A 16,397-nucleotide genomic window follows, 5' to 3' on the forward strand; every position below is an offset into this window, starting at 1 on the left:
GTTTTTTGAGGTACTTACTCTTACTCAAGTACTTATTTTTATGAGTAATTTTACTTCTACTTGAGTAATTATTATTGTAGTAACAGTACTTTTACTTGGGTACTGTAACTGTGTACTCTACTCACCACTGGACATTTCAACCATAGTAGCTGTGCTTTTCTTGAGTACAGTAGTTGTGTACTTTTTTCACCACTGGTCATTCACAGCTCATTCACACTGATGGCAAAGGCTGCTGTGTAGAGAGGCAATTACTGTCACACAAGGCTTAAAGCTGACTGATGCAACAGTTGGAGCAATTTTGGGTTTAGGGTCTTGCTGAAGGACATGTCAATATGTGACTAATGGAACAAACCAATGACCCTGTGGTTGATACTGATCTACAGTGAAGTGTTAGGCAGTTCAATATAACAAAAAAAAAAGTTTGTTATTGTTTTTTAATAGACATGTAACTTTATGATACTTTACATAATTAACAACTTAAACAGCTTAAACAGGGCCATTGGTATGAAATGGTGGAAAGAGGGCAAGCACACAGAATGATTAAAAGCACCTACACACAAATACAAAAATAGCCTTTATTTCACGAACCATAAAATCTTAGTATCTCTTGAATTAGGAAATTCCTGGGAGTGTCTTCTTTCACAAGACAATGGACAGGTAATCACAAACCTAAAAGCAGGAAGAAGAAAAAACAATAACATTTGTGTTGTCACAACTCAACCACAACCAGTTATTTAACAGCACAATGAGTAATTAGATGCATATGCAGAATACAGATTTGTTTTCAGAAATATGTTCTTTAAATTACGTAATAAAAAATGTTACGTTTCAGGAAGATGCGTATTTCAAGCTTTACAAAAAAGATTACATTTTAACCAGTTTAAACATAATGAATGTTCTCCAAAAACGACTTAGCAGTGACTGTGCAGTACCTTGCAGCTTATCATCAGAATGGGAGAGCAGCTGTCTGTGTTGGGAGCAACAGAGAAAACAGGGTTGTGAAGACAGTCTTCCATGTGCTCCGACATCCTGGACTCTAGATGATGCCGCAGGACATCTGGGGTGATGTTACGGTTCTGATGACAAAATAAAAAACAGTGCAGAACATCAGCTAAAGGATTGAGTCATTTTTAAAGTAACTTTAATGTATTTGATCAAAAAAACATCCCCATAGCTATTTGCTATTTCTGTGTCTATGCTGAGTGTGTTGAGTTATGTGTTTGAAATTAACTTTATGTTCATCAGACTTCTTTGTGGTTAGCTGTGAGCCACTCCACCAGAGTAATTTGTCATGTAATTTATATGCGTTTGTGTTGTGGCACTTTGATGCCAAAGTGTGTCAAAACTTCTGTTAGCAGTTATGGTTTGCACTACATCTATTGATGTACAGCACATGCATCATACCTGGACTACTACATGACAAGGAAGCATTAAAACTTGATGACTATCAAGCCAGACCTAGATTATAAAAAGTGTTTGTTTTTATTGCCTAACTTCTCATCACACCTTTAAACCATGAAGTCATCTAAAAATATACAGATCATCAAAATTTGATTCCGAATAAATTTAGATTTTTTTACTTTAAAAACTGCACATTACTCAAAAAAGATATAAACAGCTTCTCAGATCTTCAGTGGGGTATAACATGAGGCAAATAAGACATACATAAGCTTCTTTGGCAAAGCTTGCTAAATAAAGGCTGAAGTTGTAGTAAAGAGATATCAGGCAACACAAAACTGGTTATGAACTAGGACTGTGCAATATCATTTTTAAAAACAGTCATACCCTACCAAAATTTTAGCACCTCCAAGATGTTACCGCCAGGTATCTGAGCACTTGTTGGCGTGCACATGCAAACAGAGCAAGTGTTACACACCTCTACAGCGCTTCATCTAATCCCTCATTAAAATGCTTTAAGTCTAAAAACGTGTTATTAGGAGATATTAACAGGAGTGCTGGAAGTTATTTATAGTTGAAGAGCAGTTCTTACACCTGACAAGTAAAAGAAGTTGTATGAGAACGGAAATTTAGATGACATTTCTCTCTTGTTCCAAATTATTATGCACATACTATTTTTGTTCATTTTTCCCAGTCTCTATAATTGGATTTCAATAGGACTGAAATCAAAGTATCCAATTGAATTTAATAGGATAAAAAATTACTCAACAATTATATTGTCATCTGGATTTTCTCAAAAAAAAAAAAAAAAGCAATATAACAAAACCATTTATTTGGCAAAATAACTCAAAATGCAGGGTTACAAATTATTAGGCAAAACACTTTCTAAACACTCAGTTTCTGAAGGATTGAAAATAGAAATCTGTTGTATTTTTTGGTAACAGGAGGTATTTTTTCTCAAATCAAAGCTAACAAAAACATCTTTACAGATCAAGTTAAATATTAACATAGGAGCCCTTCTTTGACCTCATCCTCCAATGAGTTCAACTTGGTTCTGACCACAGAGCCAGCTTTTTTCACCAGTTTGTTCAGATGCCTTGCATCCTTGTGTTTTACACTGCCTCCCCAGCAGACTGTAGCATAAAACAGAACACTTTCTACCACAGACTGATAAAACACCTGCAGCATCTTACTGCAGATGTATATTGATCGGAGTCTTCTCAGGCAAAAAGAGGCGGCTCTGCCCCTTTTTGTAGATGAAGTCTACATTTTTAGACCAGTCCAACTTATCATCCAGGTGTACACCTAAATATTTATACGATGTCACCACCTCGATGTCCACACCACAAGTGTTCACTGGCTGAAGAGGGGGTTTGGATCTGCGGAAATCTATGATCATTTCCTTTGTCTTTGAGGTGCTGAGTAGGAGGCAGTTTTTATGACTCCAGTCACTGAAGGTACTGATCAGATCCCTGTGTTCGACTTCTTGTCCATTTCTGATACATGCCATGATAGCAGCGTCATCCAAGTATTTCTGGATGTGGCAGGACTCAGTGCTGTATTTAAAGTCTGATGTATACAGTATGAACAGGAATGGAGCCAGGGCTGTCCCTTGTGGAGCCCCCATACTGCTCATTAATGTCCCAGAAACACAGTTCCCCAGCCTGACAAACTGTGGCCTTCCTGTCCTGTCTTGTCTTTGAGTATGGTGGGTTGGATGGAGTTGAATGCGTTTGAAAAATCAAAGAACATGATTCTCACATGAACATCAGGCTCCTCCAGATGAAACGGGGCACGATGAAGTATGTAGAGGATTGCATCATCCACTCCAATGTGTTCTTTGGATGCAAACTGCAGGGAATTGAGTTTGTCTTTGATATCAAGCCTCAGTAGATGCAGAATCAGCCGCTCCAGAGTTTTCATGATGTGTGAAGTAAGGGCAATAGGTCTGTAGTCATTTAGTTCAGCCGGACATTTGTTTTTGGTACCGGTAAAATACAGGATGTTTTCCACAGAGCAGGCACCCGCCCCAGCTGTAGACTCAGGTTGAAGATCCTGTGGAGAGGTTGGCACAGTTGTGCAGCACAGTCTTTAAGCAGCCTTGGACACACACCATCTGGGCCAGCTGCCTTCCCAGAGCAAAGTCTCCCAAGCTCCAACCTCACCCCTGTCTCTGTGACAGAGAAGAGCACAGCTGCTAGAAGGGAAGTGGCTGCAGCATTGGAGACGTGTAGGGGACGGAGAAGGAGAAGGAGGAGCTGCAGTGGAGATTACCACATGTTGAGGAGAAGAAGAAGGAGCATACTTGAGCATATCAAGCATACTTGATATCACGTGAACAACTGTCATCTGTTGAACTTGTAAGTCCATGTATAGTTTCTGCCTGTATTTCCTCAGAGGATGCCAGAATTGCCTCCCAGAGCTGCTGTATTGAGGTAAACTTACATCCATCCTCAAATGAGCTTTCTTTTAAAGGATGCCACAGGTTCTCAATAGGATTGAGGTCCAGGGGTGATGGTGGCCACACCATGATTTTTTTCTCCCTTTATTCCCATAGCATGCAGCCAAGGCTTCAGTGGTATTTTTTTGCATGGGATGGTGCATCGTCTTCCATGAAAATTCATTGATTTATTTTATTTAAATCCTCAGAAAACACATTGAGGAAGAACCCTCTTTTACAATGGTTGGTGAGGTACAGACAACAATAAGACAACTAAAAACATCACCAAGGGGAATAACAGTCAAGGGGACAAAACATGAAACAAGAAGTTCAACATTCACAAAACTGTTTGCAGTGATGATAATAAAATGAGTAAGACATTAAAACACAATTATATGATTAAAAGCAATGACAGCTAAGGTCAATGAGATCAGCAATTAAAACTTTGAATTGGCTCATGGGCATCAATGTGGACAATTTTAAGTGTTTTTGGAGCAGATTCCAAGTATTTGGGGCATAAAAAGTAAAAGCAGATCTTCCTTGCTCTGTAATTTTGGGAACTGTCGTGTTAGCCATGACTGGGAGTGGGTACAGTAGTTCCCCCTATTAATTGTGAGGAGAACTGAGAGATAGGAGGGTAGTTTCTTTGAAAGTGCTTTGTAGATAAAAAGATAAAAGTGTTCTTCTCTCCTTACTGACAAATCAGGTCTGTCTGTTAATATTAGATCAATCAAGCTTGACTTGTCTAAGTTGTTGTTGGGGCAAGTGGGATGGGAGATGAGCTGGGTAAAGTTAAGGGTATAAAAGTTCTCTTTTATATTATTGGATGCTGAGGCAAGCCAGTCTAGGAAATAAGCAGGCTTTCCAATGGTATAAAATTTGTTGCCAAGAAGCATTATTACATCAAAGAAATAATCTACCAAACAAAATTTCCTTACTTTTTGTGCTAAGTTAATATTCAAAATATTTTCGAGTAGAGCCTGATGACAGTACATGAGCAGAGACTGTTGACTTAACACAGACTGCAACACCCCCTCCTTTACCAGCTCTGTCTGTTCTAAAAATATGAAAATCATTAAAAGAGACCGATTCATTGCAGGGCTGTACTTTAACTTTTTTTTTTTGCCCATATCGTGGTGCTACAGAGGTTGACAATCTTGTAGCACAGAACAAAAACCTGTAACACAATATATAATATGTTTGTTACATCTCTAAAACCAAAATGTAACCAAAATATATGCTTGGTTAATGAATGTACTTGAAAAACAAAAACAAAACAGCCTAAATTACAGCTCTTAATGTCTACCAAAGCAAACAGCCGATCACAGAGAAGGGAGACGCTGACGGTTCATCCCCACATTAGACACAAAACAAGAGCAAACTGCTTGAAGCTGACTAATTTTACAGAAGTGTTGGTGCTTGAAGATGATTATAGCAGTATAATATGGAAGTCAGATTTTGAGATCGGACAGAGGAGCACATGAGTTCAGTTTGTGCTGCCATTTGCTGCTGGAATCCTTTTGTTTGTATTCTTTTTTTTTTTTTTAACTTTAGGCAGGACCAACAGACAGCTGATGTCTTTTTCTGTGTTCATACCATTTACTTAAACTTTAGTGTGTTCTAGAGACTGAAATATGTTTCTTTGTTCATCCTTAAACTGTGTTTCAAGGACTGAAGTACATTTATATATTGGTATTGATATCAGCTAAATTCAATTTGTAAATATCCCCATATTGTATAAACCCCAATATTGTGCATTCTTAGTCAAACTAAGAAATATAGTAAAGTTTTAGGTTCTTATGTGGGCCTTTTTAATGGATTTCTGGCAAGCCATTTCAAAAGGACCAAGGGCCACAGTTGGCCCACAGGCCATAGTTTGGACATCCCTTATATATTTACTGATACTCAGAGCAATAGGAAAATATTCCTAACATTAGTAGAAATTAACTAAACAGTGTTAGAGTTTGGTCCATATTGTACTATCACACTGGGGTCTGATGCTTATAGAGCTAATGTAAATTAACAGATGCCCTTTTCTCTCTAACAGTGTAATCATAACATCAGTACTATTTGAGTTCAACAGTAGTAAAAAGAAACTATCTCCAAATCGCGTCTTTACCCTAATAATACACACAAAGCAGTGTGGAGCTGTATTGATGTGCTTCTCCATGCTCCTGTCTCTCTCTCTTTCCCTCATCTCTCCCTCATACACTGCTGTCTGTCTGTGTGTCATATCAGACCTGTATGCTAAATTCAGATGCATATTAGCTTGTAAGGTAAACAGCAGCAGCTACAATATTAGTGGGGAAAAAATGCATCGTTTTATACATAAATCATTAATCAGAAGTCAGCGCAGACTGAGAGCTCTGCCCTCTCACTGACAGCCAACTCACTGCAACCGTCAGTGCATAATTGGAAAGGACGAGGCTAACAGAGAAGTAAGCTAGAAGATACACGTTTTTAACATCGTCTAGCTTACATGCCCGGAGCCTGCCCCATCTATTAGAGCTGCAGCCACTCTCTCAGCATTGCGGAGCATGGCCGCTCGCACTCCAGACGCACAGGATTGCGCATGACAAGAAGAAAGAAAAAAACATTCCACTTGAGTCTAAAATTTACCAGAAATAAGAAATAAATAGTCTGGGCATGAAATTAAAATCTCAAATCAAAGTGGAGTGAAGTTTTTGGGGCAACAAGTCAAACCTAAAGTCTTATCTGCGCATCTAGCATGCACACACCTCTCTCACTTTGTCATAGCATCTGTGCAATGAAGAGTGAAAACCTCTTAGCACAGACCAATTTTCTCGTAGCATTTGCGACATATATGTGGCACTGTACAGCCCTGCATTGTCTCTCTTTTAAGCCAACTCTCTGTTAGAAAAAAAGCATCTGGATGAGTTTGAGATAACAGGATTTGTAGGTGATCATATTTATAAGGACTAAGTAAGCTACAAATACTTAGATGTAAAAAAAACGAGGCCATTTCTTGACTTATAAAACGTGGATCATTTTGATTACCTTCTGCGGTGGCCAGAGCTGCAGAGGGCACAGAGGCTGTAGGTTTTCTAACAGAGAGCAGGTGCTGAGTATCAACAGTTGTGCAGTTTGGGAGACATGCACCAGATTCTTTATTATTTGCTCTCCAGTGGTAGTGAGAATTAATCATCACAGAAATAGGGTAATCACCAGTGCCATTTTCTAATCCAGCAAAATGGTTTTCAGTAATTTATTGCGAGCCATGTAAAGAAGGTGAGAAGTATCCATAGCTGCATTATATGTGTCTTTGATTGTAAACAGTCAAGTAGGAGGGCAGGATAGGGTACAGTGAAATATGTTTGCTGTTAACATACGTGTGCCACGTGGATTTGGGTGAATGCATCTCTCCGAAAGAATTCAGCACGCAGCAAAAAAAAAAAAAAAAAGACTGAAGCTGTCAACACAGGGGAAGTTCAGAGCTTTGCATCGTACTTTAAACAACTCTTGGAGGCTTAGCAACCTGCTAAATTGCTCCACCCCCTGACCCAGCATGGGAATGGGACCTGAAATAAAGCAGGTTTTTCCACAGGATTTTAATAATTTTAAAAGTTCATCAAAGTGCTTTTTTTAAAAGTTCAGATTGTTGCCGGCCAGTGTCATTGGAGCCAACGTGTACAACCACCTTCTTCACAGTGGGGTAATCATCAAGAAGATTTGGAATGGCACGTACCAGATTGGTGACTTTTGCTTCCAGGTAACAGATGGAGACAGCCAGTCGTGGGGGTGGTGGTGGGGGGGGGGGGGGGGGGGGGTCATTGAGGTCCTCTGTGTTGAAGCCAGCCATGTGCAAGTCGAGTTGGATAGTCTTGCTGGTTAGAGAGGGTTTCAGGTGTTTGCTCTGTCTGGGTTCATTGTTCTTAACCTGAACCCATGGCTCTTTTATGGACAAAGTAGAGCAAACCCATGATTTGGGTTTTGCTCCCATGCTGATCCATACGTCTTCCCCGGAGGTGGAGAGGCCCGTGGGGGAACGATTTCACCTTCGGTCCATGGAATAGTGACATTGCTGTCCTGGGGCTCAGCTGTGTCACCTGGAGGGTAGGACTGGCTCATGGTTCCAGCACCGTGGGTGGCCAGGAAGAATAGCTGTCTTGAATGCTCTGTGGCTACAGCTGTCAGGTCCATTATTACCCAGTCCGGTCCCTCTCTCGAAGTTCAGCCTGCAATTTGGTTACTTCAGCCTCCAAGATGGCAAAGGTAGGACAGCAATCCACACACACAGCCATAGTTTATTTAAGTCTACAGTTAGGTTCTACCAGGCAGCACCAAGTTAAACCCGAGGATAAGTGTGGCTGGGTACTCAGCCCACTGTCAGCGGTGACTCAGAAACAATGCCTTTAAAAATGGATTTTACTCTGGAAGGGATGGTTCCTTTTAAACCATGGCACGAAATGAGCAGTGAGGAACCCCACGTTTTGCTGAGGGCATTTCCTGCACCTTCAGGCCCCTGAAAGGGGCCTACCAACTCACTTCCTATGATTCCATCCCAAAACATCACTCCATCACCTCCTTGCTGTCATTGCAGCCTTGTTTGACATGGTGACCATCCACCAACCATCCAGAACTCCATCCACCTGGACTATCTAGTGTAGCATAGCATTCATGAGTGAATTAAACTGTTCGAAAATGAATCTTCATGTATTTGAGTCCACTGTAATGGTTTCTCTTTGTAGTGATTGGTTAAGGGTGGCTGAAATATAGCTTTATCTATAACTCTGAAATTATCCTGGCCCTTACCAGGTTGAGGGATTAAAGTCTGAAATTGAGCCAGCTTCTTGACACTGAAAACTGACTTTTTGACTCTACAGACATGGCTTACCTTCTATTCTCAATTCATGGTACACACATGCTAAAGACATTTTGAGTGAATCTCTTCTGTTTAAATATAACCAGGTGCCTCATTTATTATGAAATAGTTTAAGAAACAAACCTTAGTGTTAATGTAAAGTCCACAGGGGCAGGAGATGAAATAGCTGTTGATGTTCAAGTTTTTCCTGAGAGACACAAGCAGCATGTTAATTTCACAGAGGTAAAAAGATACATAAGGTAGCAGATATGTTTTAATCTATTTTTCATTATTTGCCAACAGCAGTTTGATTTTTACTCACATTTGGCATATAGGACAAATAATATTCATCTCCTCCATCCCCTCCACCATGGAGGATATACACTCCTGCTCAAACTGAAGGTCTCTCTCATACTCTTCAATGATGGACATTTCTGTGGGACAAAAAAAGAAACAATTGAGGAAGGGGCTCATCTATGATCAGTGCAGATATAAATAAATCTTGCTTGTCTAATAACTGTAATATCACTTCTAGATACATGCTTACTTCAAAGAACATATACAATAAACAATGTTTAGGTTGTGGTTGTTGGAATCTTGAGTTTTTCTGCCGAGCTGACAAAACACAAGAAGCTGTAATATACAAAAAATGTATTACCGTGAGACAAGAGCTCCTGTTGGATCTCTTCAAATATTGCCAACTCATCATAATCCTCCATGACACTGAACATCTGCTGATGATATGAAAAGGAAAAGACCTGCTGTTTGGACGGGGTTACAACTTATACGACAATCAGCAATTTCAATATTGTGACTCTGCTCTAGATCAGTGGTTTCAGCTGGTCCTGCCTCAGGCACCACCTGCACCCCTAAATAAAACATTTTGAGGGAAATTAAAAAAAAAACTGCCTATAAAATGTATTTAATGAAAAATGTTACAGTTAGGACCTTAGGTTGAACAAAACATGTAAATGAACAAGGAGACAGGACAAAAAAAAAAAAAACATGTAACGAAAGCACATTACTAAAGAAGCCCTGGGAGAGCTTTCATAAATACATTTTATTTTACCATCTCCTTGGAAAGCATGTACATTGGAGTTTTTTTTTTTTAAGATCAAGAAATTAGCACATTTTACAGCAAATGATAGCCTGATGGTTTTGTTTTCTTCCTTTGCCTTTCTGGTTGCCATTTTTGCTTTATAAGTTTTCCCCTCTCCACTCAATTTTAATGAAAGTAAACTTCGAAGCAATGTCTGAAATGATGCATTTTAGTCAGATTTTCAGAAAGAAATGTACAACATTTGCCACCTCCACCCTTTAATAAGGTAAACCTGTTTAAGCACATGCTTTTTCACAGGATGAATGATCTCACAAATTGAGCTCCACTCTATTATTTTGATCTCTTTTAATTAATGATTCAAATACACAGAATCAGCAGCAGGCATGCCACAACTACTGGGTCTGTTGTTTTTTTCTAAACCTAATAGTACTTTTTTGTTTGTTGGTTTGTTTTTTTGCCATGTAGAAATATGTATTCAAAAACACTGACTGATCTGGTTAGTGATGTTGGACTGCTGTTATTGTGAACACAACTGTATGAATGACAAAACTGACATTAACTCAAAGAGAGACGAGGGTCAGACAAGTTTATAAAGAGTATGAAATAGAGACTAGACAGTAAGGTTGAGAGACAGACCTCTGCTACAGGGAGGACAGACTCCTCTGACTGCAGGGCGCTCCATTCCTCCTCCATAACCTCCTGGACGATGATGGAGGCCCCGGAGCCGCAGCGTTGCGGGCTCTCTCCCATTTGCCGATATCTCTCCAGCAATTTCGACCGGCAGTTCTTCAGTCTGTCCACACATCGCTGCGAAACATAGAAATCACAAAAGACATTTAGACAATAACTTCTCACCGTCTGGCATGCTAGCTAGCTCGCTGCCAAGCCAACGTTTGATTCCTCACTTTGCGATACGTTTCTTTCCATGGCGGAGTCCTTCCTTTGTAAAGTGAACGGTGTCTGTGTAAGGCATCCATCTGTAGGCTGACGGAGAGTTAAAAGTAGTGTAAATATGCTGTCTTGTTCAAATAAACAACCTAATCCGAAGTGGGACTTCTAAAACAAAACATTTTGCCGGCAACCATTTTCACCCGGAAGTAGACGCCCACTTTGCATTATGGGTTATGTAGTTTAGTGCACACCGACGTCCTAAAAGCAGAGAAGCAAGCGCTCTGCATCTTTTTTTCTATAGTTTTACAGGCATAATAATTTTACATTATAGAAAACTGCTGGATTTGAAAAGCAACTACACTCTTCTCACTGCTTAAAATTAAAAGAAAAACATTTAAGTCAAACAATTCTTTTATCAAACCAAATTAGACCAAATATAAGAGTCTGAATAAACCAAACTAGACCAGATTTAACCAAATTACAAGAAATTAGAATTATTTACTCTATGAAGTGTGAGAATCAGTGATGTCAGAAGTGTGTTATGTGCATGAGTGGAGACAATGTGTGTACATGTTGTAAAATGCAAACATAACTGAAGTTCATAGCATAATGCCATGACTAAACAAAAGTGTGATATACCTGTATGAAGGCCAAGTCAGAGAGTGAATGAATGTGTGTCTGCAGGAGCCCAATTAACTTCTACACACTGGGCCCAGGTGTGTTACATTACTCCAATTAGGGAGCTGCACTCCCAGTCACAAGTTGGAAACACTCAGCTTACAATACTAAAGAGGATATCATTGACATCCAAACATTAACCTGCCACTCACAGCAGTTTGGTGAGGAGAATTGTCCATCCATCCATCCCTCCATTTTCTTCCACTTAGGTTACAGTTGCAGAAACCAAGCAAGTTGACTGAGATATTCCTCTGCCTAACAACACTTTCCAACCCTTTCAGTGGGATGTGCATTCATTTTAGGCATGCAGGGCACCACAGTTAAGCATGACACTTGTCAGCTATGTGTGTCAAGGTCAAGCTCAACGGCATCTATTTTGTCTTGGCCTTTTCACACATGGCTATATACCCAGATACCGCTGGCAGTTTTCAGGCCCTTGGGACATCCAGGGCTTGTGGCAACCAAGGCGCCCCAGACAGTACTCTAGGCCATGTTTCCCAAACTTTTTTCTGGCAAACCACTTTTTACAAGGTCCAAGCCATCGCGACCCAACAACTTTGTTTTCCACTGAAGGCTGGAGCTAGCTTTAATTATGTTAATTCCAGACTCAATCTGGTCCTGGCCTGTTGTTTTCTGTTTTACAAGCCAGGAGGAAAGCACTTCACCTCCATTTTATAGGCTTTCTTCAAATGCTTGACCCCTTGGGCCCTCAGTAGTTGTCTGGTCTGGAAAAATGCATTTCCTTCTCATTAACCAAGCATCAGTTACTGTGACTTAAGCTCTTTTGCCATCCAGTGGCTGGTTTTGTGTTTACATTATGGTGGAGAGGGTTAGTGTCACATTGAATATTGTTGCTAGGACATTACAAAAACTCATTTGACGACCCAAAAAAACCTCCTGTGACTCAATTTCAGTTCCTGGCTCAGACTTTGGGAATGAGTGCTCTAGGCCAGTGGTTCCCAACCTTTTTTCCACTGAGCCCCCCTTCACATATCTAAGAAGAGCTGCATCCTCCCAGGACCCACAGGGAAAAAAGTGACATATTTCTGTCAAAAATACATATAAATTTTAGATGTTTTAATTGTTTAAATCCAAACACAACAGCCCCAACTACAAGTGTTATTAGCAAAAGACTTTGGCATGGGTTTTATCAGGATTTTAGATCATTTGAGTGAACCTAGTTTTAACAACCTCAGAGCAGAAAGGCCATCACACCTGCAGCATGCAGTGTTTTTGAAAACAGCATTTATTGAGTGTTATTACCAATGCTGATATGAAATGTTTGCCTATCAGGATCAATCAATGTGACAAATGAAAGTTATCTAGCAGTACAGATTACAGAGTCATTTTGGATTTGGATTGTGGGTTGTCAATATGGAAATTAAAATCCCCAAGGAGGAGAACAGAGGATGAAGTGGAACATAATTGGGTCAGGAGGTCGGGAAATTCTGTAAAAAAGCTGGGGTTTGGCTTAGGGGGGGCGATAAATGATAGCGATAACCAGGGATGTGGGACCGGGGAGTTAAGGACAGGGTGTTCAAAAGAGGGGAAAACAGGGGTTGAAATGGCAGTAATTTTGAAGTCCTTCCTGTATACAGCAGCACCCCCCCCCCCCCCCCCCCATTGTCAGTGATGAAATCATAAAGGAGGGGACTTTTATTGTTTAGTGAGCGAGTGTTGAATAAAGATGGTTTTAGGTGAGATAAGTCATTCTATTTTTTTCTAATGCTGCCTCATACATTCAAACAGATTCATTACCATGGTTTCCACTGCTAAGAACTGAGCAGCCTTCATCAAGTCAGCCACTAGTTACCCACGAACCCATGACTTTGACAGTTTGAACCTCACCTGGGAGTACCCTCCATTCAGTGGGAGCCCAGAGGTGGACAAGCAGAGGTTTACCCTGCTGGTTGAGGTCAGTATTGACCACAGTTTTCATGATAGTTATTTATCAGATTTGCTAAAGCCATTCAACTGGTATGATGCCTTACAGATAGGATATATAAAACACTTGGTTAATATAACATTTCTTAAAAATTGTGGTGGCACTGGAGACACAGTCCACAGCAACTGAAAAGCTTATAAATTCTGCAGGTACACTGTAAGCCCAGATGAGTTGAATTTACTTTATAAATTTGAGGTAACCGGTTGCCCTAAAAGATTTAAGCAATGTATAATGAAAACTTGAGTGAATTTATCTTGAATTTTTAAGTACAACATGCAAAGTTGATTTAACTCAAAATCTTTTGCAAAGTCAATTGCTTTACATAATTTTTACACTTTTAGTTGAAGCCCATTGCATGAAATCACAAGTTTGACCTAAAATCTCTTGCAAAGTCAAATGCTTTGCATAAATAATAACCTTAATATTTTAAGTCCATTGCACTAAATTCCAAGTTGACTTAACTGAAATTAATTTGGAAAATTAAATTAAGCCAACTTAATATTTTCAAAATGTGTACACTGTAAAACAAAATTAGTTGAATTTAAGGTTGCAGGACTTAGGATAAATCATCTCCTTTGAGTGTGCCATGTTTAATATTTTTAGTGCACTGTACACACCGATAGGTTCATAGAACTCAAATATCATAGTCAACTGACTACCTTAACCCTCGGATCCTACTATGTCCATTTTGAGGAAATTCATCATTTTTATCATCATTTTTTTGAGTTGATAGTCACATTTGTATAGATTGAGGCATCAAATTTGGCCAAAGTTATTATTTTTCTTCATATAAAAAAAACAAACAAAGAAAAGTGTCACCCATAGAACTCGATTGACGAAATAGCTCCATCCATCCTTGTTTGTCCAAAATCAGACACGTATTCCATCAGCTGAGGATCTGTACTGACAGCTGTTAACAGCATTAAGATGTAGTTATTTTTTTAAAAGCACTTTCAGCTGAAATAAAGCTGTTTACTGCTTATTCCAGACTGATTTCTGTCACTCATCCTTTCTATAACTCTGTAGCTGGAACAGCTGACCCGCGCTGTCTGTAACTTCACATGCATGCTTTTACAGCCCCGCCCACCCAAGTAAGAGTACGGGTGTCTGTGGAAACGCAAACTATTTTGGGGTTTAGCGTACCAAACCATACCAAACCAAACTGAATCAAACTGGACCCCCTGATGGAAACACGGCTATAGACTAGGCTATAAAAACTCATTTTTTGACTGTATGTCTATGGCACCAAAACAACTTATAACAACTCTTTTGTTGCAGTCAGTCGATCACCAGGGATCTAGATTTCCCCATCCCACAGTGATCCTGCAGATCGCGCCAGCGCATTATTTTAACCCCTTCGGTAACGCAGACATTGTTTACCTTCCATGGACTCAGGCCGTTTGGAGCGCTATTTCACCCACTAAACATCATCAGAATTAAATGAACCGATTCATGCCACTAGATATGGATGTTTGAGAGTGTAAGGAAAAGTTTGTGTGCTCCTACGTGTGTGCTTGGGCGCGAATCTGCGTCTGTGTTTACAGCCGGACATGCCATGTGGAGTGTTTACAATTGAAAATGTTACCTCTGAGTTCTGCAGTCTGGGACAAAGAAAGGGGGATATTTGGACCATTTCCACGTTGCCCTCACTTCATAGCAAGTGGATGGACATGCATGAGGATGCACGGGTCCTTTCGATCTATAGGTAAGAGTATATCATATCTCAAAGATGCAGTAAATTTATATGTGCGCGTAGTTGGCATATTTGTGGTCACATTTTGGTTAGAGGTGGAAATGTGGGTGTTCGTGATTCATATCCTACATATATCCTCTGATTCTTTATGCCTGTACATAAAATAAACCTAACATGAACAAATGCATTCACTCGTATATAATTTGGAAAAGTACGAGGCTCGAGAAAAGGATGGTAAAACTGGTGTGTTTTACGCACCGATAGACTCATCTGTTCAGCATGGACGCTATCTCACTGAATCCAAGTCATAGGCATAGTGTACAATAAGTGGCATAAAAAGGGTGTAACACTGAATTTTTTTTTATTTTTTAGTAGTCAGGGTTGAAGTTGTTGAAGAGATCTGAAGCAGTGGAAGTAAAAAAAAAAAAAGAAAGAAAAAATAGTATTTTTTTTTAAACACCTTTCTGCATGTCTGTTTTCTGGACAAACAAGGACAGATGGAGCTAAAATATGAAATTTGGCACAACAAAAAAACTTCAATGCATCAAAATCAATTTTACTACTAATCATTGGCATGGCCCAGACTATTTATTGAAAAAAATATATTTTTTTTTTCTAGATCATTTTATATGGGAATTACCAGTGACATGGTGTACAATAACTGGCATAAAAGGGTGTAACACTGAATTTCAAAAAAAATTGTAGTGGTCAGGGTTGAAGTTGTTAAAGAGATTTGAAGCAATGAAAGTAAAAAAAAAAAGTTGAAAAATGATTATTTTATTTACACCTTTCTGCATGTCTGTTTTCTGGACAAACAAGGACAAATGGAGCCAAAAATTACAAGGGACCAAGGGTTAAAATGTCAAATAGTGCTCTCTATAAACATTTTTTGAAGTTATCATGTCACCTAAGGTGGACTAAAAGTGCCATCATTTACAAAAATTGCTGTTAGTGACCCACTGAACCAGTAGTTGATATTTCATTAATGTCAGCAGCAGCAAACAGAGTGCATAAAGGTTTAGTGCCCAATGGCATTCTGGGAAAACTGCAGATTTGTCATAACTCAAATATTTCAGTGATAACAAAAATACTTACATTGTTTGAGTACTGTTTAAGTTCTTAAACTAAAATGACTTCTATCAGCTCATAAAAATAGAGTTGAAATAGTTGTGTTGGATTTTTAAGTAAACACAACTTAATTTTACCCCCTTTTTATTTGATTTGTTTAAACCAAATAAACAAAAGTAAATTGAGCCCTTTAGCTGTTATAGCTAAGAAGTACAAGTAACTTGTTTAAAATAAGTATTTAGAACAGGTTACAAAAAACTGAGTTAATTCAACTCAGTGTTTCTGAGTAAAATGCATGTTGCGTTTTACAGTGCAAGATGTTTAGAACCAAGTGAGGGAGAAACCGGTCTTCTTAGCTTCTGTCTTAGATGCTTGAACAAGGAAATTGTGCAATTTTGTTTC

The 16,397-nt window shown here is 39.2% G+C and overlaps 1 protein-coding gene across 2 annotated transcripts; it reads right to left on the minus strand.

The window, feature by feature from the left end:
* Nucleotides 1–561: 561 nt before the first annotated feature.
* Nucleotides 562–11,338, minus strand: rpain (RPA interacting protein). Of its 2 annotated transcripts, XM_041817075.1 has the most exons (8): nt 11,251–11,338; nt 10,626–10,704; nt 10,357–10,527; nt 9,319–9,394; nt 8,983–9,094; nt 8,805–8,868; nt 933–1,076; nt 562–669 (listed from the first exon to the last, which is right to left on the minus strand). In XM_041817075.1, the coding sequence occupies exons 2-8, from the start codon at nt 10,695–10,697 to the stop codon at nt 640–642; spliced, it is 669 nt and encodes a 222-aa protein (XP_041673009.1). In that variant the 5' UTR covers nt 10,698–10,704; nt 11,251–11,338; the 3' UTR covers nt 562–639. The 2 variants fall into 2 exon arrangements, with proteins under 2 accessions (XP_041673009.1, XP_041673010.1); XM_041817076.1 differs by lacking the exon at nt 11,251–11,338 and having other exon boundaries at nt 9,319–9,391; nt 10,626–10,817.
* Between the last annotated feature and the right edge of the window lie 5,059 nt (nt 11,339–16,397).

This window comes from Cheilinus undulatus, linkage group 21, assembly GCF_018320785.1.
Source record: "Cheilinus undulatus linkage group 21, ASM1832078v1, whole genome shotgun sequence".
Taxonomy (NCBI): Eukaryota; Metazoa; Chordata; class Actinopteri; order Labriformes; family Labridae; genus Cheilinus; species Cheilinus undulatus.